At 44.9% G+C, this 27406-nt stretch overlaps 2 protein-coding genes across 2 annotated transcripts; one reads left to right on the top strand and one right to left on the bottom strand.

Moving 5' to 3' along the window:
* Positions 1–12073: 12073 nt before the first annotated feature.
* LOC136998747 (uncharacterized) lies at positions 12074–12535 on the bottom strand. Its single transcript, XM_067351858.1, has one exon. It carries the CDS (start codon positions 12533–12535, stop codon positions 12074–12076), a length of 462 nt encoding a protein of 153 aa, XP_067207959.1.
* Positions 12536–17898: 5363 nt separating this feature from the next.
* LOC136998746 (structural maintenance of chromosomes protein 2-like) lies at positions 17899–19977 on the top strand. The gene is made up of 2 exons (XM_067351857.1): positions 17899–18321; positions 18398–19977. Exons 1-2 carry the CDS (start codon positions 17899–17901, stop codon positions 19286–19288), a joined length of 1314 nt encoding a protein of 437 aa, XP_067207958.1. The 3' UTR covers positions 19289–19977.
* Positions 19978–27406: the final 7429 nt, after the last annotated feature.

Genomic DNA, 27406 nt, shown 5'->3' with positions numbered 1-27406 from the left:
GCTGATGCCTCCTTCCTTGCAGAAAAGCCACCATAGCCTAATGGGTTTTGCATACTACTACGCGCTACAGTTGCGTTCGAGAGAGAAGCGAGCGTTGTGTTTAGCGCCTGAGAAGGAGTTCCCTTGTTCAGGAAGGCTTGCCTGACATCTCGCGACAACCAGGGTAATCCTGGTCCAAGCGGGATGAACATCCCTGAAAGGAGACGAGAGCCTGTTAATGTCAGGGTCAAACCGGATTGGTTGACTGATTATAATTCTATTAAATAGAGGAAACCAAGGTTGGGCTGGCCACCAAGGTACCACGACTACCTCCTCTGTTTCGTTAGTAGTAATTTTGCGCAGAACCCTCAAAATCAGGATGAAAGGGGGGAATGCAAAAGTAAAACTTTTTCCAATCTAGTGAGAAAGCATCAATTGCTTCTACGAGAGAATCCGGGAACTAGGAGACAAAGCGCGGGCATTTTCTGTTAATCGCTGAGGTAAAGAGATAGATATCGAAATGTCCTAAATGCTGATCAATCGTGTTAAAATAACTCTGATTTAAAGTCTATTCAGTTTCCTTTGAAACAATATGAGATTCTGCGTCTGCCTCAAAATTCTGAGCTGAGGGAATATATGATGCATATATGAAAATATTTCGGTGTGCGCACTATTTCCAGATTTCTCGAGCTAGGCTTGATAATAGCAGTGAAACCGTGTGAGCTTCGGCGGACACGGAATAGCTCGCCGGAATCCGGGTTCGTTCGGTTGGGAGTACGTCGATGAAATAAATGCTCGTTTGTAATAAGATAAAGAAACAACGTTTATTAACTAATATGTTGAAATGATTTGCTTACAAATGATCTGCTTCAATGCTCGTGTGTACAGGCAAAGCGTGTGCAAAGCGAATTCGAAAGAATATAAAAGTATCGGTGAGATTAGTATAAAGCAACGGTGAAACAATTATTAAGCAACGGCGAAATAATTATTAAAACGGCGTGAAATAAATACAAAAGCGGCGTGAAATAAATATAAAGGCGACGGTGAAATAACTATAAGGCAACAGTAAAATAATTCTTTAAGCAAACGGCAAAATAATTATTTAAAGCAACGGTGAATTAATTATTAAAGTTTGACATGAGGCGTCTTGGTACGATCAGCGCGAGAGCGCACGCGCGGATGATCGTGTCATAGCGGTTGGTACAACGCAACGCTCGTCGGTGAGTGCGTTCGTGACGGTACCGCGAGTCCGTTCGATCGTAGATCGTGACGGGTCGCTCGACGGCGCAAATTGGTCGACGCAGTTTGCCTGCCGGATGGATTCTGCGGTTGAATCCCGGTGCGCGGTAACGCGAGATTAGGAACAGGACGTCGAGTACGCTCGACGGGAGTACGAGAACGCTCGCACTAGAGGCTTTGAGGCCGAATCTGGTCGGCGAACGTACGAGAATACTCGTACGAAGGCGGATTTAGAGCGGCGATCCGACTAAGTATAAGAGAATGCCCTGTATACGAAGATCGATGCCCGGAGCCGAGTACGCTCGACGGGTATACGAGAAGGCTCGTATCGGAGATAGCAACGGTACCGAGGACGCTCGTGTACCTGAAAAAAGGCATAGAAGCCGAGTACGCTCGGCGGACTACGAGAACGCTCGCAGCAGGATTGTTCGCTGTCTAGCAGCGAACAGGATCTGGTGATTAGGCGTACAGCCGGTCCTCTTTTATATCCGGCTGGCGGCCGACTGACTTCGGATCGGCAAGCATCGGCGGTTTCGGCGGCGAGCCCCCCACAAAACGGAAATTCAGAACGGTCGGATGTGGGGGGGTTTTCGGCGATTGACCGCCGTTGTTATGATAAGAAGTTTATCGGTGCTCGATGCGCCCTTGATGGGCTACGGACGATGGTCGGTCCGTAGCCGTAACGATGCAGCTTGTGGGCTGCACCGTTACAGCTGGAATCTGATAGAGCCCATACGATTGATATAAGATAGGGCGGTGGAGTTGTCTACTCTTAGGAGAATATCCGAATTATTATAAGAAAAAGCGACGCATCTCAGCGCATGAAATACCGCTAGAAGCTCCGAGTAGTTAATATGATAACGCTTTTCTTCCGGTGACCAAAAACTGTGGGAGCGGTTATTATTGCATACGGCTCCCCATCCTGTAAAAGAGGCGTCTGAAAAGATTTCCAGAGCGAAAAGACTCGATCTGATACCATTTCTTTTGAGAGTTCTCTGCTAAATTGGCCCGCCACCATGGAAGATCTTCTCTAATTGATGACGGGAGAGGTATCTGGGCCTTAAAGTCACCTCCTGTGGATGAGAAAGCTAAGAATCTAACTCTCTCTAGAATTTTTGTATGCAGTATGCCGTATTGAACTGTTGGGCAAATAGAGATCAAGAAGCCGATATGGCTAGCTAAGGACCGAATTTTACAATGATTTTTGTTAAGTATATCTGAAGTCCTTTGAAGTAATCTGCTTCTCCTGTTAGGAGGAATAGAAATTATGAAAGTGGCTGTGTCGAAAATGAAACCCAGGAAACGACAGGATTTTGACTGAGTCAGAACGCTTTTGCGTTTATTAATTAGGACACCTAAAGCAGCTAAACGCCTTTCCGTTTTCCTGATGTTATACATTTGCTATGCGACGATGCGACTAAGAGGAAGTCGTCCAGATATATTACAGACAGGAAACCCTCTTCCCTGAGGGAATATGCAACCGGCTTCAAAATTTTTGTAAATATAGACGACGCTGATGCCAGGCCAAAGGGTAGGACCCTAAATTGATAAAATTGGCCTAAGAAACGGAAGCGTAAATATCTTTTGTCTTCTTGGTGGACCGGGACAAGCAGGTAAGCGTCCTCTAGGTATATAGAGGTCAGGTAATCTCCTGGCGAGATGAGACAAATTACCGTCTTCCAATTTTCTAATTTGAATTGTGGAGCAATAATAAAACGATTTAGGCGTTTCAGGTTCAGGATGAACCTCCATCCTCCCGAGGATTCTTTGATGACAAAGAAGGAAGACAGGAATTGGACTCCATCATCTGTGGTCCGCTCGATCGCCCCTTTATTTAAAAGCCTCGAGATCTCACGCAAACAATTTTATTCTTCTTGCCTGGCCAGACTGAACGAAGGTTCAGTGGTTTGAAGAGATGGCCGATGAATGAAAAGCAGCCTATAGCCGGAGATTGGCTCTAGCATCCTTGGATCCGATGTGATTTCTAACCATTGGGAAAGAAAACGGGCTAGTCTGCCGCCTACGATTACCTGGTTACTGCTCATCGTCTCCTCGGTCTCGATTGAGACCTGGGACGGTAATGACGGCGATTGCTGCTTGCCCCTGGTCTCCCTGTTGCCTTCCTTGAGCGAGGTTGCCTTCTTTATCTGCTCGCCAAAGGATGCACCGAAGAGAAGCTCGTCCGCTTCGTGTTCGATCAACTCCGCGCGAGCGGAGAGACTCACACGAGCGTCCGAAGACGCCGTACTTTATCTAGCGACCGAATTGTCGCGCGTGTCCTCATTGCCGCCGGTATCTTTCGATCCGGTCGGCGACACTGCCATGAAATTCAGTGTGGGCATGATTTGTGCCCGCCTCGTTGTTGTAAGCTGGTGAAATAGATCCGTGAGGATCTTGGCTCCATCACTGACCTTGGTGATGATTATGCGCGCCTCAGTAGTAAGAGAATCCTGCATGGCAAGATGTAAGAAGTCACATATGGCCTTACCAAAGGCGCAAAAAGCCACTCCCACCTGATTCTGATTTTTTCGAGCGAAATCGTCTCGTTTAACAATTGAGTTAGGTTTGAGAGCCACCCGGCATTCTGAGTTTAATGTGGAGGCTTTGAGAAGGAAACCGCCTTAGCGGGCGAGTATTTTTTCCCGAAGCAGCTCGCGTTGGTCCGCCTGTAAGCCCGTGCGTGTTAGATTATGCTACGTCTGAGTAACGACCTCATCCCAAGGAAGAAACTCCTCATTATCTTGGGCTCCAAACAATTGTTTGGCCAGAGAGGCGGAATCGTCCTCACCTGAAACCGGGATGACAGGTGACAAGCCAGTGGAAAGCATATGGAGATGATGCTGAAGACATTGCCAACAAAGGTTGTGTCGTCATGCCGCTTGGTTGCGCTAAACTCAGATTCAGCAGTATTCATACACACCTGGGGGGTCCGAAAGCACCTGGGGTGCTAAAAGATCTGTATTCGAGTCCGATCTTTGTGAGTAGACTGAATTAGTCTCTCGACGTGACCCCCGGTCCGTCTGCGTTGAGGCAGAGCGGACTGGCAACAGCGGCGAATGACGGCGCAGCGTCTTAACCTCACTTTGTGAATGTCAAATTGACATTTTCACCTATGAATATATACGGGCAATCCGATCAGTGGATGGCGACCTTCTCCTCTTTCGAGATTTATGGGAAGATTTTCTCATACCTGAAATGCAGAAATGTGACACAATTAAGGTACAAAAAGAACACGTTAAGGAATCGCACAACAGGAAACTAATGACGACCGTGAGCAGGGGAAGGCGCGCCTGAGCGCAGGCGAGCGGCGCGCTTTTTGATTTAGAGTTAAAAATCCTGTTGGGGATAGCACGCAGTGGAACACTACTACAATTATATCCACCTGGACGAGACATTGCATAATTGGCCACACTGCTATATCTGTAGGATAATAGATAACCTGCCTGCTAGTAAGTATAGACTCCGATTGAAAATTTTCTTCAAAACCTTCTTGATGTGTTTCATTTACTTCTTTCTCTCCTTCTATGTTTTCCATATTATTTTGATGTTTTTTATTTTCACTTTTGTCTTATTCTGATACTGATACCAATGTTTCGCTTTCAGTCTGAGAAGTTTTAGGTACAACTTCAGTTCTATGAAATTCTTCATTTCCTTCATTCTCAGAAGAACGTAAGAAAGACAAAATTGCCCCTTTTTGACTATTTAGCTGTTTTTCCTTTTCTCTGAGTCGTTTTCTTTTACTAGCTCCAGATTCAAACTTTCTTGGCATCATTATATGTATTATATTATACTATAAAAAGCGAAATAAATATTTATTAAAAACTTAAATATAAGGACTCAAATGATAAAATCAAAAATAAAATTAAAATCAAAAGCTAGAGTCCAATGCTAGATGTCCATGTAAAATATCTCAACAAAAAGAATACATAAAATAAATTTTATTTTAAAATAAATTTTATGTATTTTTTTTGTTGAGATATTTTGCATGGACATCTAGCATTGGATTCTTTGGATTTTAATTTTAATTTTATTTTTTATTTTAAATATTTATTAAATTCAAAATCAATATATATAAAAAGTTAAGAAACACTATTTTATTTATTTTTTAATCTTTTAAAAAAATAATCATCTTTAAAAGCTGCTAAAAACGCTGAGTTGAGTGAATAAAGATATCATAAATTTATTCATGGTCAATTATATGTTTGATTGGGGATCTCGCCTTCTCCAAATATCCGGTTAAAGATCCACCATTATTTTATGATTGTCTTTGACAGGCACAATGTTTACGAGACGTAAACATTCTGAATTAACACAAAACACAAAACATTTATTACTTTCACAATACTTTTACAAAGCAAAATTACACATGTTTACTTATTGAAGTTAAACTGTAGACAACAACAACGGTTGCTAAGAAAAGAGAATTTATATCAATCTGTTGCTAAGGACAACGCTTAACAAAGACAGACGAAATTATAACATATGATATAACATATGAAATAGACATACAAATGAACCAACCCCTTTCACCGCAAGCTACTCGATCCACTCACAAATGAAAGGTAGTTGGCCATTACCTTTATCAAAGATTGCATATAAAAATTTACATGCAACCGATAATGATAAAATACTCTGTCGGCGACCGAACAATGTCGCACTTTCAAAGATTAGGAATGCTGCCAATCTTAGAGTTAAATTACCTGATGATTCAAATTGTTAGACGGTGAACTTGGTGTACAAAGAATTATTAGATGATTAGATAAACCATTAGTAAAAATTCTAAACTTATAAAAAATATCCCGTTCTTAAAACGGGACAGTAAAGCTGGTAAACATATAAATAAATAAAATAAAACAATTACGCTAAAAAAATACAAAAATAGAAACAGTAGTATCTTGGTTTTATTAAAATAAAGTAACAGTAAAATAAGAATAATAAATTCATTGAAAAATAAATTCTTACCAATTGTGGCAACTACTTTAACCATATAATTAATAAGTATATACACTTGTATACTGCTTTACAAATACTAACCAAATAACTAAACTATCAGTTGGTAGAAAACTAAGGAATAGCGATAAGCTAAAAAAACATTCCACAATTCTATTTCTTTTCTCACTCTTCTACGGTTGTGTGAAATATGTAGATATAGGGAACAAAATAGTTATTATTCCAATAGTTTTTTGCCTCGTTCGTGGTACGCTCACGTAGATTGACTGCACTAATGATGTCCGTCGCCGACTAGGCATATGTGTAAAACGATCGAAGAGAGCCAGAACATTAGACGCGCTATCAGCGGTTCGGCCGTCGAGATCGAGCGGTAATGGGAGGATAGGAGGTGTCGTCTAAGGAATCGGCTCGAAATATGCATTTAATTCTAAGCACTCCATTATATGATGCAAAAAGGTGAAATTTAATAAACAATTACCGCTTACAAATTTTTTAGCGGCCTCTAGTTTTTATAATATTATGAATTTAATATTTAAAAATAAGTATTTTATTTTGCAACTATAACTAGGCTGTGTTTTATATTGTTATTTGTGAAAAGTAGGGTTTTAAAATGTGGCCCCATAGAGAATGAGGTCCCAGTTTGCGCCTAATTTTTGAATGCTTTTATTATCATTATATTTAGTTTGAGATATACTTTTTTTTTTATTAACTGTTCAAAAAATTATCCCATTCTATATATTTTCATTAATTAATATTCAAAAACCCCAAATTTTACTAATTTTATTTATATGCTCTATTATCCCTTCATTAATAATATTAAATTTAATAAATTTAAAAAAACTTTTAACTTATTCATATAATCAATCAGGATGATTAATACTATTAATGCGCCTTATGGTAAATGCGACCCTGTAATCAGATGATCCATAACAAGATTTGTGACATATTTTAGATAAATGGAATTATCTGAATAGCAGAATATGCCATATGTATATCTTACTGATATCGTAAAGCAGTCACATTACGCAAACAATGAGGATAGAGCACGCAATAGTGAAATTTCAGTGAATCGTCAGACGGATAGAGGTTGGTGTATAAGAAGGGCAACTTGAATTAGTTAATCAGATGGTCCACAACTTATAATGTTTTCAATAAAAAAGTAATGCATAAGTTGTAATGCATAAATAGATCTTAAGAATGTGTTTATGTGTGGCCAGAAGTAGTCAAAATGAGAGTGAATTTTAATCGCAGTACAATACTGCATCATTGATTTATCTTTATAAAGAATTTTTCTATACAACATCACTTATAGTATATACGCGCTATAATAAAGATGCTACATTATTTTTTTTTTTTTTAATGTGTACATTTTATATTGTTACAGATTATTTGTTAAAATATAATTTGTCGTATGCTGCTGCTATTTGCACATCAAATTAGATAAGATTAGCCCTAATTACACTCAATTCACTCAATTTCAAACAATTTATAATATATTGTATTTTTATATTTATAATACATTTTTGTTCAAAGATAATAGTAAAACGACATGACACAATGGTCTTCGAATGTGTGGGAAATGCTTAGCCATATTGTTGCAAAAAGAGACTTAAGGATCGATGTATTACACATCTACAATGTGGGATTACGAATAATGGTGAAATATGGATGACATTGCAAGAATTCACTTAATGCAAGAATCATTTTTTAGCTAGAAAAGCATGTTTTCTCTTACGGTCTGGCAGCGAATGCCATATGCCGAAAAGCATTATTATTTGCTTAATTCTACAATTTCAATTATTTAATTTAATGCATGTTTAATGTATGCAATTGCAGAAAATTGAACCTTTTGTTGTCACTTTCACATTATTGTTTCCTCCCTGTATGATAAATATTAAAGTAACCGGTTGAGATTACAATAGTATGCAAATGTAGTTGAAGAAACTATTTCCATATTCGGTTGAATTTGAGTAAGACAACTTTTTTGGATTATTTAGTTAAAATTATTTTTTATCTGAAGAGTATCTATATATATATATATATATATATATATAAAGATGTAACAGTACGCGCTGTTACGAAGCGCCGATCGGGCTCCGCGTGAACACCCCCCATTGCGGGCCGCATTCCGATCCCCCAATTCGAGGGTAGTAGCTCGAGAAGGGGTAGCTCCCGGGCAGGGTAGCACCCCGAGTGGGGGTAGCGTGACCGGTATAAAAGCCGGCTCGCGGAGCAGACCAGCACCATTCCCCCGAGTACGACTCGGACAAGCCTCAGGGCACACTTTGAAGCTCCAGTCGTACTTGCTCCCGTCGATCTAGGAGCAGGGCGTTCTCTGCTCCAGTCAGATGTTGCCGGCGTTCGACTTCCGACATTCCGTCGATCTAGGAGCAGGACGTTCTTTGCTCCGGTCGGGTGTTCCCGGCGTTCGACTTCCAGATTCCTTGTAAGAGAGACGATTCTCTCTCCAGACGCAGCGCACCGGCAACCGTCTACGACTCATCAAGCTCGGAAACACGCGTGTTTACGATCGAGGTGAGATTCCGATCGGAACAAAGAATTACCGGGTGCGCTCAGAGAGAACGAAGGGTCAGTTTGGCGAAGAGGAAGGTACGGAGTGAGCGACGAAAGGAGCGAGAAGGAGAAAGAACGCTGGCTGTCGCACGAAGCGGCAACTGAGCGAGAGAGAAAGCCAGATAGAAATAAGTGAGCGAGAAGTGAGGGCCCGAGGACGCGGCGGAAACGGACCAAATCAAAGGGACGCGATAAATGTTTGTAGAGCGTTGATATTCGCAAAATAATGCACTTTATTTTCAACAAATTAATTCAACGAATTAACAAAAAGGTTCGCTTGCGGTTCAGCTCGTCGAATAAGTTCACGCGACAAGAGTCTAAATCTCGCAATAAGACGAAAGAATTGATAGACAGATGATATCGAGGCCCGAAACTAGGATCTCGTATGCTCGAAAAGAAAAATGAGAAAATATTAGGTACCGCGGAAAGTTCGTGTCGTTTTTCTAAGAGATGTCGTTCATCGGAAAAAACGACACGAACTTTCCGCGGTACCTAATAGCTAATGGCACTCGGCGACTTGAAGCGTCTTCTCGCTCGGAATTGAAGAAAGCTTCTGAATTCGTAAAAGTGACCAAGTGAGATTGTCCGGTGGATCTGCATGCAAACGCCTTTTTCACAGCGAAGAGAGGGCCGGATGGTCTATGATGATTCGTGCAGACCTAAATTCAAGCGCCAGAGAGGGGAACGCTATCTCTGATGGTTTTGAAATTTTCGGCTTTTCAACGTTCTTCTCGTGGCCTTTGCTGTTAGGAAGAAAAATAAAAACAATACCAGCGGCTCACTCGAGATTGTTTACCGAGGCATGTTTTTCCGCTGCTTTATCTAAGCGAATGCTCGAAAGCTAAACATAATCATTTTCTGCCCGTTAACATGAATTTATTACAATGTGTAAGATAACTAATTAATACAAAAGTGAGAGAAATTATAGAGACTAAATGACGCACGCTGCGCGAGGTTCGATCGTTAACAACGCGGTATCATTTATTTTTCATTACTCTTATTCTGTACCGTATCAACCGACCGAATTAGGATTAATTAGATTCATACGTTTACATTATCTTTGTTTCTTACCTTATTTTTCTAACGACCGAACTAGACTAGATTAAAGTAGATTTAAGAATTATACGTTTACTTCCGGAAAAAGGCGCATTCCGACCGAACACGTTTGTTAAATTACGCGCTTCTGCAGTTTATTTATTTTCCGATAGATTCGATATTTGTTTGTAACGGTGCGAGTTTATCTGACTCAAGTGACTAGCGCGGATAAGCTCGCCGGTGCCAGGATTCGGAGATACGGTTGGGTGAGACTCCAAATAACCAGTCAGTGATTGTCGAAGTAACTAAATATATTCTGTTCTCAATTATTTACATATTTACAAGGAGGAAGTAAGCCATAGCTGCGCAACGTAAGAGCGTGGAATAAGCGGCGCTGGTGGTTGCAGCGAAAAGAGCAACGGTGCTGGTAATAATTAAAGAATAAGCGGTGCTGGTGATTACAACAGATACGAGTTAAGCGGCGCTAGTAGTTACAAAAGAAAAGAGAAGCGGTGTCGCTACGAGCTAACAAATGAGCAGCGCTGGTAATAATTAAAGAATAAGCGGTGCTGGTGATTGCAACAGAAACGAGTTAAGCGGCGCTAGTAGTTACAAAAGAAAAGAGAAGCGGTGTTGCTACGAGCTAACAAATGAGCAGCGCTGGTAATAACTAGAGAATAAGCGGTGCTGGTGATTACAACAAAAACGCGTTAAGCGGCGCTAGTAGTTACAAAAGAAAAGAGAAGCGGTGCTGCTACGAGCTAACAAATGAGCAGCGCTGGTAATAACTAAAGAATAAGCGGTGCTGGTGATTACAACAGAAACGAGTTAAGCGGCGCTAGTAGTTACAAAAGAAAAGAGAAGCGGTGCTGCTACGAGCTAACAAATGAGCAGCGCTGGTAATAACTAAAGAATAAGCGGTGCTGGTGATTACAACAGAAACGAGTTAAGCGGCGCTGATAAGAAGAATAATGATTTGGGCGCGGATGCCCGAGACTCAAAGTTCGCTGTCGCGGACGACGCGTAAAGGGAGGGTCGGAACGGTGCGGGGCGAAGATCGGGACCAGGTGGTAGGGCCGGGTCAGAGAGCGCCCTGAGTCCGGCTCGGAGTGTCCGCTGCGTGCACACAGCAGACGGTGTTCGGAAGTGATGAATCAGAGTGCGCCCTGATTCCAATTCGGAGTGCTTGCTGCGAGCTCACAGCAAGCTAGGAAATGCCGGGTCAGAGTGCGCCCTGAGTCCAGCGAGGAACGTCTGCTGCGTGCTCACAGCAGACCGGGAATGGTGTCGATTGCCCGGAGTGACGACCTTTTATACTACCGTGCCCCACTCGGTAGCCGGATCGGCGGCTCGATCTGCGTTGTGCGGTGCGGCGGCTCGGGTGCGGCATAGTGCGCGGCCCGGTGCGTAATGTGCCTAGTAACACGCACGAAGTGTGTACTTTGTGCGTGTTACACTACTTCCCTTTTTTGGGAGGAGTCGTGGCGGTCGTCGTGATTATATGCGCCGACCGTAGTTGCCCGCAGCCGTTGAATCGCACCAGCCATCTTCCGGCGGGGGTGGTTAAATGGTACTTACGGCTGCGGTGTGCGGCCCAATACGGCACTTGAGTCCGCGTGCCGTCGGGCAGTTTGACATCTACCGGTGGCGGATTCTCTCCCGGGTGGTGTTGGTCGGCCGTTGCCGCTGCCGGAGGATCGGAAGCGTTGGTTGCGGGCGTCCGGGCGGTCGAGCGCCGGCGCGGTGTCCGAGTCGGGGCCGGGGTGGCTCCTCGCGGGGTGGTCGATCGGCCGGTTCGCGCTGAAGGCGGGGTTGTAGCGGCCTCTCGCAGAATCGTCATCGTCGCCGTCGTCGATGATCGAGGGCCCGCGGCTGATTGTAAGGCCCGCAGCTTGACATTGCTTCGACGGCGTGGTTGGATCGGCGGCGGTGATGTCAACCACGCCATTTTCCGTCGTTGCTCGGTGTCCGATCGTTGAATCCGGGTGCCGACGGCCGGGACACTTGGCACAAGCGCGACGGTCGCACACGCGGGCACGTCTTCGTCCGAGCTGGAGATCTCTCCGAAGAGATCTCGTACTATTTCCGCTTGGGAAGACATCGCGATCGTTACTGTGTGTTGGGCTCACGGGCGGTTCTATATACGTGGGCGCGCCGCGTATCGGTGATCGCTACGGTGGTTCGGTGGTGGGGGCGACGTCTATTCGGCATTCCGAGGCGGTTTTATCGCGATTTCGGTCGTGTTATTGTTCTCAGCCGTTGACGATTTTAAATCTTGTATATGCACATGCCGATATCATTTATTATTCGCTGGATCCCGCAAATCTACAATGACCGGTGATATTATTTTCCGCACGGTCAAAGGGCCGATAAATTTCGGCGCGATTTTTGCGTTAAATGCGTCGGCTTTATCGGAAAGCGGTCGGTCGCGTTTCCATACTTGGTCTCCGATTTTCGGACGCCAACTTCGTCGCCGCAGGTTATAATATTTTTCCTGCCGGTGAAACGCTCGGGCTAGTTGAATGCGGACGACCTCAAAGGCCTTTTGTAGCTGACGGTGGTTTTCCTCGGGACTCCTGCCCTCCGTTGGAGTTGAATCTCGGTCCTCGGAGTGGGGTGCGGCTAATTCTCGACCATAATTGAGGAATGCCGGGGTATAGCCCGTGACTTCATGGCGTGCGGTATTGTAGGCGAACTGTAGGGCGTGTATACGCTTGTCCCAGTCGCGATGATCGTGCCCTACATATTGAGCGATCATCGTTTTGATGGTTCGGTTCGCTCTTTCCACTGGGTTACAGTGGGGTGCGTAGGCTGGTGTCTTGCGGTGTCGAATGCCGAATGCTTCTAATAGGTCCCGGAATTCCCGCGATGTGAACTAGGTGCCGTTGTCTGATGTAATCTCCTGGGGTGTCCCATGTCGGTAAATCAGCTTCTGGGTTATTTCGCGTACGACTGCTGGGGCCGTGGCTCGGCGTAAGGGCGCCATTTCCACCCACTTGCTAAACCTATCTTGTGTGGTCAGTAGCCATGTATGCCCTTGATGCGATCGCGGTAATGGCCCTATTAGGTCGATGGATACCTGTTGCCACGATGCGGTGACCGGAGTGGAGTGTAGGTTCCCTGCGGGTCGTTGTTGGCTCACTTTATGCGCGAGACAGGTTGTGCAGTTCCGTACGTAAGCGGCGATTTCCCGGAACATTCCTGGCCAATAGTATCGCCGTGCCACTCGAGTGATGGTTTTGGCGGTTCCCAAGTGTCCGGCCGCGGGATCGTTGTGCGAACGCTGCAGTAAAGCCAGTCGTTGATGGGATGGAACGCACTGTTTCCACTGTTCGTTGGCTGGGGCGGGAGTAACTATGACTCTCTTAAGGGTCTAGTTACAGGTCAGGTGATGCGCCATACACAGCCTCTCCCTGACCAGTCGTCAACCTACCTCCTCGTGGTCCCGCTGGTAACGCGCACCTCATGGTGTGGCGGCTAAATGGTTGTACGATGAACAAAGGTCTTTGGGGCTGCCAACCCCTCTGATCTCGTATGCTGGCCCGAATAAAAGAGATAAGCCTCGGATGCAATTGAATCTTAACCCCGGGCCCTCTGGCTCTAGGGGTCCAGCTACTCGAGGTCGGTCGGCTAAAGTGCCTGACTCTGCCGATCTGCAGGATGGTTTCTGCTGTGAGTTTCTTGGCTGTGGTCGCTCGTTTGAGACAGCAACAGGTAGGGGTCTCCATCACAGGAGGGCACACCCTGACTGGTATGACCAGCGTCAAAACATTGTTCACGTCAAGGCTCGATGGAATGACGAAGAAACTAGATTGCTGGCTAGAAAGGAGGCTTCGCTCACGCGTTGCAATGTTAGGTTCTTGAATCAGGCACTCATAGAGATCTTTCCAGACAGAACACTGGAGTCTATCAAAGGCAAAAGAAAACAGCCTGCCTATAAACAACTCGTCCAAGAGTTCCTCACTGAGGATCAGCCCGCTGAGATGGATGAGGGCTCTGAGCCTGAAGTAGAGGCTATAGAGATGGTGGACTATAGAGCGGTCATAGCTGGCTATGTCCAATCGCTTCCTGTACCGCAGGTTGTCAGTCACGAATTGCCACGCTTGCTGAGACTATGTGGCTCCTTAAACAGAAGAACCCAGGCCCAGGTTTTGGATGAGCTCGCGCTGTATCTAAGAGAGGTCTTTCCGGACAAGCAGCATACTAAAGCAAAAGGCCAAGCGGCTAAGGCAAATAGCGCCACTAAGAAACAGGCTCGAAAAGCGGAATATGCCCGCACGCAAGACTTATGGCGGAAAAATAGAAGCAAATGTATCAGGATTATCTTAGATGACATCACTGGGGTAAAGGTCCCCCCAAAAGAGGTTATGGCTCCCTATTGGAGGGCGGTTATGACCGCAAAAGATGATACAGCGCCAGGCGCCGCGGTGCAAAAGCCAGTTATCAATGAACTGTGGTCGCCGATTACTTGTGACGAAGTTAGGGCTGCAAAGCCCCCAAGCACAACAGCTGCTGGTCCGGATGGTGTGTCGGCAAGATTACTTAGAAAGATGCCGAATGAAGTCTTATGTCGGGTTCTGAATGTCATTCTGTGGTGCGGACAGGCGCCTAAACAACTGCTGGAATCTATCACGATCCTTATTCCCAAAAAGTCTGGGGCGATTGAACCAGGGGATTTTAGACCGCTAACAATCTCCTCAGTAATAATTAGAACACTACATAAAATTCTGGCGCGACGAATGGCCCGATCTATTACGCTTGATCAAAGACAAAGAGCGTTTAGAAAGACGGATGGATGTTCTGATAATGTTTTCCTGCTGGACTTAATTTTGCGACATCATCACGCAAAGCACAAACCCCTCTTTATGGCTTCTCTTGACCTTGCAAAAGCTTTCGATTCTGTGGCACACAAGACCATTCAGGAAACACTCTGTCTGACGGGACTACCGCAGCCCATGGTGGAGTATATAATGGATACATACGGGAGAAGCTGTACAAGACTTAGCTGCGAAGGGTGGAAGTCCGATTGGATTAATCCAACATGTGGAGTAAAGCAAGGTGATCCAATGTCTCCGATCATTTTTAACATGATTATTGATAGACTGCTCAAACAACTGCCGGAGGACATTGGGGCAAAAATCGGAGACCTAACGGTGAATGCTGCGGCGTTTGCTGATGATATGCTCTTGTTTGCCTCGACACCCATGGGGCTCCAAGGCCTGCTAGATCGGGCAGTAGGCTTCCTGTCCCTGTGTGGGCTTAAAGTTAACGCCTCAAAATGCTTGACGGTGTCTATCAGAAATGTGCCACATGAGAAAAAGACGGTTATTGACAAAGATACAGTCTTTCTGTGCCAGAATCGAGTACTCCCCGCATTAAAGCGTACGGATGACTGGAGATACTTGGGTATTCCTTTTACACCAGAAGGAAAGGCGCAAGTAAAAGTGACAGCCAAGCTTTTAGATGCAGTTGCCAGACTTGCGAAGGCTGCACTTAAGCCGCAGCAGCGATTATTCGCACTGAGAACTATGGTGCTTCCAGGGATTTACCACCTGCTGGAGTTGGGTTGCACAACAATCAGCATTCTCAAAAAATGTGACAAAATAGTACGTCACACTGTAAGGAAATGGCTGAACTTACCTCCAGATACACCTAACGCCTATATACATGCCTGTGTAAAGGACGGTGGTCTAGGAATCGAGGCAGTTAGATGGAATGGGCCATTAAGGAGACTTAATCGGCTAAAGAGCCTGCCACTTGCGCAACAAAACAGAGATGGTACCCCTGGTGCGTTTCTGAACAAGGAGATGGACACGTGCAATAAAAGACTTCTTCCAGGAATGATCTCAGCCAAAGAGGTGACAGCTAAATGGGCGGAGTTACTATATGCCCGTGTAGATGGTGGGGGTTTAAAGGAGTCAAATAAAGTGCCCAAGCAACATAGCTGGATAATGGAGGGTACAAGGTTCCTATCAGGGCGAGACTTTCTACAGTCCTGCAAACTCAGAATAAATGCCCTGCCTACTAAATCCAGGACAACGCGAGGGCGGCCTGTTGACAGGATGTGCCGTGCAGGATGTAGATGGCCCGAAACCCTGGATCATGTGATACAAAAATGTCATAGGACACATGGTCCCAGAATTAAAAGACATAATGCAGTCGTGTCGTACATAGCTCAGGGTCTGCGGAAGCAAGAATACATGGTAGAAGTAGAGCCGATTATAGTAACTGCGGACGGACGCAGAAAGCCGGACATAGTGGCGAAGTTAGGCCAGGTAGCTCTGGTCATTGATGCGCAGATTGTGAACGACCAAATCGATCTGGATCAAGCTCATCATAGGAAGAGTGAGGTGTACAAGGACATAGATGCTAAACTGAAGGAAAAATATGCGGTGACCAGCATAAAGTATATGTCAGCAACTCTATCATGGAGAGGTGTATGGAGCAAGGCCTCGGCGGATGCACTACTGGAGTTGGGAGTAATACGGGCTGGTGCAGTTAAGGTCATATCGTCTCGAGTCCTAATTGGAGGACTAACAGCCTATCATCAATTCAACAGGACCACGACGGTAGCCGGATGATGGCTGGAGCTTGACTGTGGAGCGGAGGAAGAGGACACGAAGGCCGATTGACTAAGACTAATATCTAAACGATATAATGTTGTTAACTAGCAATAGTTGCAATTGGAAAAAAAAAAAAAAAAAAAAAAAAAAAAAAATAGCCAAATGCCTCGTCATCTAATTAGTGACGTAAGCGATGACCATCGATCGCTATAATACAAAAGTGCAATAACACCTAGCACTTCAGTCTAGAAGAGAGACTGGTTCCAAGTAACATAAAATCACGAAAAGCGATGTTGCAAAAAATTATGCGCCAAGGGGATTTACCCTATAAGTTCTTATTGAGCTTGCCTGCTCGAGACGGAACTGGGTAATCCTCTCTAACGGTCCTACTCAGGCATGCAGTGATGTGGACTGGGGAGGTGACTGCTGGTAAATCTGCGCACCCTACAGTGCTTGCACTGAAGGGTTAGCCCATGCGCGGCCTAAGGCCGGCGGCCTCTCTGGAAAATGTCAACTGTAGCAGTATGGACTAAGAGTGTGGAAGGTTACTGCTGTGTTATGGGCTACACGGCATGACTTGAAACACTATTGGGAAGTGCTCTGACCCGATTTTCGGTGATGAGCTGCCCTCAAGGAACGGCCCTGACCCCATTTGGGGAGGTCTTCCTAACTGTGCGGCGCTAATTTTTATTTTATTTTTTTATTTTTATTTATTTTTATTTTTATTTTTATTTATTTTTATTTTTTATATTTATATTGACAAGTCCACCCCAACTCGCAGTTGGAGCTTGGTGGCTGAAAATTGTTCTTGAACATACAAGTTAAAGAGGCGGGGTACATACCCCACAATATAAAGAACAAAGCAACACGCTGCCGTTGGCACGGACGGCTCTCGAATGCGAAAGCAACACGCGGCACCAAGGCAACACGCTGCGCCAAAGCAACACGCTGCGCCAAAGCAACACGCTGCGGCAAAGCAACACGCTGCGGCAAAGCAACACGCCGCGGAAAGCAACACGCCGCGAAAAGCAACACGCCGCGAAAAACAACACGCCGCGGAAATGCAACACGCCACGCGGGAGTTGCATGAGTGAACCAGTTAATCTTCGAAACTGAATATAATAATGGTACCTCAGTCTAGTTACGGGCTGGTATAGCGACTCAAATAGCCTCTGCTGGCCAAGTCATTGGTCCACCTCCTCGTGGTTCCTGCTGGTAATGTAAGTGCTTCGGCACTTCAGCCAAGAGGCCAATGGCGCACACACTTGATTATTGCCGAACATCAGGCAAATATTCCGCAAAACAAGTGTTGTGTTAACTAAAATATGCGGCACTAGGTTTCTCAAGCTAAGGTGGAAGGCATCGTGCTGATGGCTGCATGGCTGCAGAGAACTAAAACGGTGCAGTCGCAAACGATCCCTCTAGGGCACCTGGCGCAACCCTAGTAGTATATCAGTCGCCTTACCCAGGTAATGGGGGCTCTGCCTGGATGGACCTCTAGACCCGCCGTACTCGTGGGATTAATATGGAGGAATACAAATCTAAAAATAAATCTAAAATGCTTAAACCTAAAAACGACTCGGAACGCACTATGGACCCCTTTAGACAATCTGGATCGGTATCAAGATCACCGCCAATGCACAGAATGCAGAGGAGACTGGTGAATCCCAGCTCAACGGCATCGCTGGAACATGGGGAAGAATGTCTGGAATTATTAAAGAAGAGTGAAGAGAAAGAAGACAAAAATGAAGAGGTTTTTATTAATAGTGATTCAGAGGAAACAACTTTAGAGAGGATGAAAGCGGCAGGAAAGCCAAAGGGAAGAGAGAGGATAATTACTATGGACGATGGATGTGAAATAAATAAAGAGAAAAAGAAGAGAGAGGACGAGGAGAATGGAGTATCAACAAATGAGGGGATAAACAAGATACAAAAAGAAAGACAACAATTGGAGGAATACTTGTTTAATGAAAATAACAAGGTAAATAAAACGACAATAAAATATGTCATGACGAGATGGAGAGAATTAGAAAGATATCTATATGAACAGCACTTAGAGGCTGAAAAATGGAAATCGGCTTACCTGGCGACAAAGTCGCAAGAGAAGTCCTATGCCCGAGCAGTGTCTGATGGCGTCCAGAATCAAAATGGCTGCATCTGAAAAAAAAAGAAGAGAAAATATTAGCAAAATAGGAGAGGTAATATTAATAAAACCAAAAAAGGAGGACAAAGATAAAAGAACAAATGACGAGATTAAAACGGATTTACTAAAAGGACTGGAAAGTATCAAGGGAAACCTAAAAATAAAAAATATAAAACAAATGAGAAACAAAGGGCTAATCTTGGAAGTAAATGGGAAGGAAGATGTGGAATTGGTAAAACAAATGAATCTAGATAAGAAGGAACTGAAAATAGGAGAACCAAAAAGAATAGATCCTTTGATTATAATTTATGACGTGGAAAATGACTATGAAATAGAGGAGTTAAAAGAAGATTTGGTCAATAAGAATTTTGAGCAACTCACTAAAGAAGAGAGACAAATACTAAAGAAAGAAATAAGTTTCAGTTTCCATTACAAGACAAAGGAAAACAGAAGGAATTGGATTATAAAAATGCCAGGAAAACCCTGTCAAAGCCTAGTTAACAAAGGCAGAGTATACATGCAATGGCGTACTTATAGAGTGAAAGAACACATAAATATCACAAGATGCTTCAAGTGTCAGGGATATGGACATTTCGCAAAATTCTGTAGCTCGACCGAGCAGCTATGTGAGGGCTGTGGTGCAAAAGAGCATTCAAAAGAAAATTGCAACAGAAAAGACAGACCACAGTGTATTAATTGTATTAAAAGTAGAAGGAAAGAAACACAACATCCAGTAAAGAGCAAAGAGTGTCCGGAATACAAAAAACACGTAGAAATATACAAAAACAAGATAAAATGGAGCTAAAGATTGGACAAATCAACGCGCAACGATCTGTAGCAACAGCTACAAACCTGGAAATAATCATGAGGGAGCAGGACCTGGATATTTTGTGTATACAAGAACCATACAATTATAGAGGCATTGTTAAGGGATATAATGCAAAAGACCTGAAGATTATACAACCTAGCAAATCGGAAACTTGGGTAGCTGCTGTGGTGAAGGATGAAAAAGTTGAGATATTTCAGAATGTCTTCTTGGAAACAGAGCATTGTATGTGTTTCCAGGTATTGACTGGAAAGTTTCAGTTCTACATCTTGAATGTGTATTGTCAGTTTTCGCTACAGATCGAACCCTTCTTAAATAAAATAGAAAGTATCATAAGACATATAGGACATGAAAACGTATTAATAACAATGGACGCCAATGCAAAATCAATGTGCTGGTTCTCAAACGAGAGTGACGAACGCGGAAGAGCTATTGAGAATTTCGTACTATCAAACAAATTATATATTTTAAATAAGCCTGGACAGTTACACACATTCTCCACAAACAGATATGAATCAAATATTGACGTAACTCTAGTAAGTGAAAGTATGATAAATAAAATTGACAAATGGAAGGTTAATGATATATGCACCACAAGTGACCATAACCTGATAACATTCTCAATAGAATTAAGAGCACATACAAGGTATACAATATATAAGTCAAGAGAGTTTAACACAAGAAGGGCAAAATGGAACGATTTTAAAGAACTAGTTAATGCTAATTTTAATGAAGAACAAATACTGAGGCTAGCCTCGGAAAGTCCAAACAAGGCGGCAAAGCATATGGAGAACATACTAAACAGCATCTGCAGACAAACAATGCCCAAACGTAGCACAACGAGCAGGGATATTCCCCGGTGGGACGAGGAGCTGACAGGGTTAAGGAAAACAGCCAACAGATGTAAAAAAGAACTCAGTAGAGCTAGACGTCTTAGCCTACCAGACGAAGAGAATTACCGCAAGAAATACAAAGAGGCACGAAATAAATACGTAGGTGCAATAAAGAAAAATAAAAAGGAAGCATGGCAAGAATTCGTGACGACGGAAGGGAACAAGGAACCATGGGGCATAATTTACAAAATGACGAGGAATAAAAATAAGAAAGACAATGTAATGTGCTCGCTAAAGAGGCATGATGGGACGTTTACAACAACTTGGGACGAAACAATAAATGCTTTGCTCGATAAGAGTATGCCTAAGGACGATGCAGAACTAAACTCAGAAAGACACTTGAAGGTTATACACGATACAGTGACATATAGGAATTATAATATGGAGAATATTGTAACAAAGGACGAAATCGGAAAGGCAATAAAAAAGTTAAAAGATAAAAAGGCCCCTGGATACGATGGGTTTAACTCAGAGATTATCAAGAACCTCTGGCGGTGTAATGAGGCGGTTCTGATGGATTTGATAAATAACTGTTTCAGGGGGGCAATCTTCCCAGACATATGGAAAGTCTCGGCAATAAAATTAATACTAAAAAATGACGATAAAGATAGAAGCATGCTAAATTCATACAGACCAATTGCTATGACCTCCACGATGAGCAAGATATACGAAAGGATTATTCTGGATAAAATTATGTGTAATTATAGAGAAGCGGGATTAGAAAACAATAGACAGTATGGTTTTAAGCCGGGAAAATCGACAGCGGATGCCTTAATGTGCTTTAAGGAGGGTATCAGACACTCAAACAAAAAATATGTTGTGACATTATTCGTTGATATAGAAGGAGCATTTGATAATTTGTGGTGGCCTACAATCAAGGCTCGTATGATTAAGGCTGGATGTAGCAGCCACCTAATGAGAATAGTTAACAGTTACTTTAGTAAAAGAAAAGCATTTGTACAGAATAAATTTGACAAGGTTGAAAGACGAATGTACAAAGGATGCCCACAGGGCTCGATCATTGGACCAATTGCTTGGAATATATGTATGGACGAGTTGTTAAACGATATAAGTGAAAATTTTAATGAGCAAAACGTAGAAGCCGTAGCTTATGCAGACGACCTGGCTATTCTAGTTAAGGGAAATTCGAGAAGAGAAGTCGAAGAATTGGGAAATGCAACAATGAAAATTCTGTTGAATTGGTGCACATTGCACAAAGTCAAACCCTCGCCCTCAAAAACAGTGGCAATGACAATGAAAGGAAAATTTGACAAGGGAAGACCGCCGATAATCAAGAAAATAAGAATATAAAATATTGTACAAAATTTAAATATTTAGGAATTTTAATCGATGACAAAATGAATTTTATTGCACACTCGAGACTTTTAAGAGAAAAACTGACGAATTATATAATGTCTATAAGAAGAGTGGCCAAGGATACGTGGGGAATAAGGAGTAGCATGCTGAAGGTGCTATACAAGGCGGTTGCTGTACCCATAGTCACATATGGAGCTTCTCTGTGGTGGGAAGAAGTAACTCACACGTTCATAAAACGTAATAAGGGAGCAGCGCAACGTGCGTTGCTTCTTATAGTTATAAGAGCTTGTAGAACAACATCAACGAGCGCCTTGCAGGTACTGTCGGGGATGATTCCCTTAGACCTGGAAATAGTACAAAGAGGATTAATAAATCAAATGAAAAAGAACAAGCGATTAACATGGAAGGGATATAGCTACGAAGAAATAGAAAACGAAGACGATAGAGATATAAAAGGAGAAACAAAAAAGATAAAGGAGGAGGTACTAAACGAATGACAAAACAGATGGACGAATGGAGAACATGGAAGACATACATACAAGTATATAAAAAATGTGGACTTCGCGGGAAAAAGAAGTTGGTTTAATCCGGGCAAACATGCAATATATGTGTTAACTGGATATGGCCCGATAAACAGCACATTGTACAAAAGAAGAGCGATTGACTGCCCGAACTGCCCATTCTGCGAGGAGGAAGAAACGGTGGAACATCTGCTGTACGAATGCGGCTGTTACATGGAACAACGGGACTCAACGATGGAAAACAACGAGGCGAGGAAGATAGAAGACAAGGAAGGATGCGAGGGATTGGAAATATTAGCAAAGAACATATTTGAGAAAAGGAGGATAAAAATAATGGAGATAGAGAATGAAGGGTCCGCCTCCACGTGGCTAGGGACGGGCAACGGCAGAGAGTCCCTCTGACGGCTAAGTGACCCTAAGATAAAACAAAAAAGGAAGAAACAAGGAACGAAGATGAGCAAGGCGGTAATGAGCTGACGCTCGAACTGCATAGCAAGAAGAGCAAATGAAAAAAAAAAAAAAAAAAAAAATGTTCGTTGGCTGGAGTGTCGCGGAAATCTAGGTTGTGTAATAGGTGGCGGTAGAGCCCTCCTGAATCTTATAATCGGGGTACTGATTCGGTTCGACCTCTACAGCCCTCTTGATGCGGGCGTACCATCGACATGGCCTAGTCTGATCAACAGCGTTTACCTCGGGTCCCCTGGACAGGGCGTCAGCTAGTTGGTTTTGCGCGCCCTTGCGGTATTTGATCTCGAAATCGTATTGCTGTAACTCCAGTATCCAGCGTCCCAGTCGACCAGTCGGGGACTCTAACCGCTGCAGCCATTTCAGCTATTGGTGGTCGGTTAAAACAGTGAATTTGTAGCCTTCCAAGTAGTCTCTCATGCGGCGTATCCCCCACACGACCGCTAGGCACTCGAGCTCGGTGGCGCTGTAATTTTTTTCGGCGTGGTTTAGCATGCGACTGGCGTACGCTATTACTCGTTCTCCCTCGGGGTGTTGTTGCGTCAATACGGCTCCGAGACCTATCATGCTGGCGTCTGTTTGTAATATGAACGGTCGAGTGAAATCTGGGTAGGCGAGCACTGGTGTGGTAGTGAGAGCTTGTTTTAGCCGGTGGAAGGCTTCTTCCTCCTCCTCGGCCTATTTCCATCGTATGTTCTTTCGAGTGAGCCGGATAAGTGGCGCGGCAATGGCGGGGAAGTCGGCGATGAAACGGCGGTACCACGAGGCTATGCCTAGAAACTGCCGGACCATCCGGACCGTGGTTGGCGTGGGCCAGTTGACGATGGCGCTGACTTTGTCGGGATCTGTTTGGATGCCCCTTCTGTCCACTATGTGTCCCAGGTATTTGAGGCTGTCTCGGCAGAAGTGGCATTTCTCTGGGTTCAGTCGTAACTTTGCCTCTCGTAATCGGCGAAACACTTCACGCAGATGTCGTAGATGGTCATCGAATGTTTGGCTGGTAATGATGATATCATCGAGATATACCAGGACGTGAAGTTCGAGCTCCGGTCCCAATACGGAATCCAGTAGCCGTTGAAAGGTGGCGGGAGCGGAATGCAAGCCGAATGGCATGACTTTAAATTGACGGAGTCCTCGGCCAGGAACGGTGAATGCGGTGAGCGGTCGACTGTTTTCCGTTAGCGGGACCTGCCAGTAGCCGTCCTTTAGGTCTAGCGTGGTTAGGTAGCGAGCTCCTCTCAGCTTGTCTAGCGTGGCTGTGATGTGAGGTAGGGGATAGGCGTCCTTTTCGGTTACCGCGTTTAGCTTGCGGTAATCAATGCAGAAGCGGTATCCCCCGTCCTTTTTCCGGACCACCACTACTGGCGAGCTCCATGCGCTAGTCGAGGGCTCAGTGATACCCTCTCTCTCCATTCGTTCTACTTCCCGGTCGATGATAGACTGCATTGCAGGGTTCCTAGGTCGGTATCTCTGTTTAATTGGTGTATCGTTTCGGAGCCGGATGCGGTGGGCGGTTCGGTCGGTCGGGCCCTTGACTTGGTCGAACTTAGGAAGCTCTCGGGCCAGGAATCTCTGGAGGCGGACTGCCTCGTCGTCGGCAGGCTGGTCCGAGATAAGAGTGACGCCGCCTATGGTCGCCTCCTGAGTCGATTGGCTGGCCTGCAGCGGTGGGGGCAGTATTGCTATCCGTAATTTCGCCCAAAGGTCTGTCCCTATGAGAACCGGAATGCTCATATCTGGGAGAACGGCAAATCGATGTGTCACTGCCCTTCCCGGTATGGTGACTCGTGCCTCTATGGTCTGTTCGATGGTTACTCTTGAGCCCTCTGCTAGGCGGATCTCGCCTCGGTAGAGCAAGCTAGGGCAGCCCTTTAGTTGCCGGGCGGTTTCGGTTCGAATTAGTGAGATTTCGGAGCCGGTGTCGATCAGTGCCGGGATGGTTTGTCCTCCCATCCAAAGGTAAATGTACGGTCGTGGGCGGTACTCTATTCGGATTCGGGCCGGTCGGTGGCCGCTACTGCTCCGGCCCGTGTGGCGTTTCCCGGCGGCGGGTGACAATCTCTGGTCAGCACGCCATCTTTTCCACATTGGGAGCAGAACTTCTGTTGCGGTCATCGGCAATCCCGGCGTGTGTGTCCTCTCTGTTTACACCGCCAGCAGCATTCCCGCCTGTCATAAGTAGCGGCGGCGACGCGGTTATTGGCGGTCGGTGCCGACTGTTTGTCTCTCCTTGCCTGAATCTGGTTTAGTGAGGCCACCTTAGCACTGAGTTCCTCCAGACTGGCCACGCTCTATCGTGGGATGTATAACTGGTAATCCGGGTTCATTGCCTCATATATGTGTTCCACCTGCTCCTCCCGAGAGTATTCGCCGGATCGGCGCATCATCGTTTGTACGGCCGTAATGAAGTCCGCGAAGGATTCCCCTGGTTTTTGTTGTCTGGCCTGGATCTCGCGTCTAAGTTGCCGGTGGTACCCCAGCGGCAGGTAATGGGCTATAAAGGCCTGTCTGAACTCCAGCTAATGGGTCCAGTATGCCTTATTATTGCGATACCATAATAAGGCGGTGCCCCGCAACATCTCGGGCAGACCCAGGAGTAGGTGCGCCTTTTTGTATCCATACTCTTGTCCCAATTCCTCCACTCGCTCTATGAAACCCAGGGGGTCCTTCCCCTCGAAATGCTGTCCCCACTTTCGAATCTGGTTCAGAATCTTTGTCCTCTCTAACAGGCTGAGCGTGGGCGGTGCCTCTTTTTCTTCTCGGGGGCCTGCCTCGGCCTCTTTAGGATGAATCGGTGGCATCTTTATGCCAGGATTTGCCTTAACGAAGGTCGATAGTCGTTTTCGAAGATCGTCTATTTTCCCGGTACTATCGAGATTAAGTCGGTCTAGATACTGTTACAACTGGGCCTTTGTTAACAAGTAGACCCACGTGGACATTAAGCTACCTGATCGTTACCTGGAGTCTCTTTCCCTACGGTCCCTGTTCGGGCGCCATGTAACGGTGCGAGTTTATCTGACTCAAGTGACTAGCGCGGATAAGCTCGCTGGTGCCAGGATTCGGAGATACGGTTGGGTGAGACTCCAAATAACCAGTCAGTGATTGTCGAAGTAACTAAATATATTCTGTTCTCAATTATTTACATATTTACAAGGAGGAAGTAAGCCATAGCTGCGCAACGTAAGAGCGTGGAATAAGCGGCGCTGGTGGTTGCAGCGAAAAGAGCAGCGGTGCTGGTAATAATTAAAGAATAAGCGGTGCTGGTGATTACAACAGATACGAGTTAAGCGGCGCTAGTAGTTACAAAAGAAAAGAGAAGCGGTGTTGCTACGAGCTAACAAATGAGCAGCGCTGGTAATAACTAGAGAATAAGCGGTGCTGGTGATTACAACAGAAACGCGTTAAGCGGCGCTAGTAGTTACAAAAGAAAAGAGAAGCGGTACTGCTACGAGCTAACAAATGAGCAGCGCTGGTAATAACTAAAGAATAAGCGGTGCTGGTGATTACAACAGAAACGAGTTAAGCGGCGCTGATAAGAAGAATAATGATTTGGGCGCGGATGCCCGAGACTCAAAGTTCGCTGTCGCGGACGACGCGTAAAGGGTGGGTCGGAACGGTGCGGGGCGAAGATCGGGACCAGGTGGTAGGGCCGGGTCAGAGAGCGCCCTGAGTCCGGCTCGGAGTGTCCGCTGCGTGCACACAGCAGACGGTGTTCGGAAATGATGAATCAGAGTGCGCCCTGATTCCAATTCGGAGTGCTTGCTGCGAGCTCACAGCAAGCTAGGAAATGCCGGGTCAGAGTGCGCCCTGAGTCCAGCGAGGAACGTCTGCTGCGTGCTCACAGCAGACCGGGAATGGTGTCGATTGCCCGGAGTGACGGCCTTTTATACCACCGTGCCCCACTCGGTAGCCGGATCGGCGGCTCGATCTGCGTTGTGCGGTGCGGCGGCTCGGGTGCGGCATAGTGCGCGGCCCGGTGCGTAATGTGCCTAGTAACACGCACGAAGTGTGTACTTTGTGCGTGTTACATGTTTATAATTAATTTGTTCTTATTTATTATAAAATTCTTTTCACTTGTGACAACACCGTTGAGATATTAGATAGATTAACTGATAGGAAAATACTCATGTAATCATTGTTACTCTCTTTATGTTTTTTTTATTATATCACCTTTAAATACTCTCTTGAATAAATATTATTTCGTTTAATTTACTTTTGTTAATTTGAGTCTCCTGATAACCAATCGAACGAATCCTGACGAACCGTCGAGCTATTCTCCGCATCGTAAGAATCCGCTTCGTTACATGCGTTGTAAAATTCCGCATCGTTACGTGTGTAAAAATCATGCATCGTTACAAAGATAATAATAAAGGGAATCTAATTGTGTATATAATCTTTTTGTTTAGAATATAACATAAATTTTGTTTATATAAAAGAATTAAAAATTATTATTAATTGAAAGTATAAAGGTAATATCTTAACATGAAATAGAAATCTGTCTTTATACATGTTTGCAAATCTTAAAACCTTTTTTTTTTTGTGCGGGAGGGGCAAGCCCCTCTCCGGAGGTGGGGAATCTTCCAAAGACACCCTCTGGCGTGCAATGTGAGTTCCTAACGAGAAACCCACTGCCAGAGGGTAGTGTTGGATTTGTCTGGGAGAGTGGTTTGCGACACCACTTACCCCCCAGACGCCTACCAACTAAACCCCACCTCCGTTGCAGAGCCATCAGCAGCCGTGTTGGGGGGAGGCTGGGAACCACTATCGTATTACTTCCAGCCATCCTCCCCGGCGGCCGGTTTCCCGGCGTAACCATTTTGTGGGGAGAACAAATGTTCTCCCCCAACCCTCGAACGCCTCTCCGCTCCGGGCCCGAAGGCCCGAGGATCCACACTGCGGGC

Source organism: Linepithema humile, chromosome 3 (assembly GCF_040581485.1).
Source record: "Linepithema humile isolate Giens D197 chromosome 3, Lhum_UNIL_v1.0, whole genome shotgun sequence".
In the NCBI taxonomy this organism is placed as follows: Eukaryota; Metazoa; Arthropoda; class Insecta; order Hymenoptera; family Formicidae; genus Linepithema; species Linepithema humile.
Note: the sequence above shows the minus strand (reverse complement) of the source record. Positions and strands in the feature narration are given on the sequence as shown.

Bases quoted from the DNA above. Each gene is read 5' to 3' on its own strand.
- LOC136998747 (XM_067351858.1), bottom strand. From the start codon at position 12,535: ATGATCGCTCAATATGTAGGGCACGATCATCGCGACTGGGACAAGCGT.
- LOC136998746 (XM_067351857.1), top strand. From the start codon at position 17,899: ATGCTTAAACCTAAAAACGACTCGGAACGCACTATGGACCCCTTTAGA. The intron at 18,322-18,397 runs GTAAATAAAACG...AACAGCACTTAG, and splicing joins TGTTTAATGAAAATAACAAG to AGGCTGAAAAATGGAAATCG.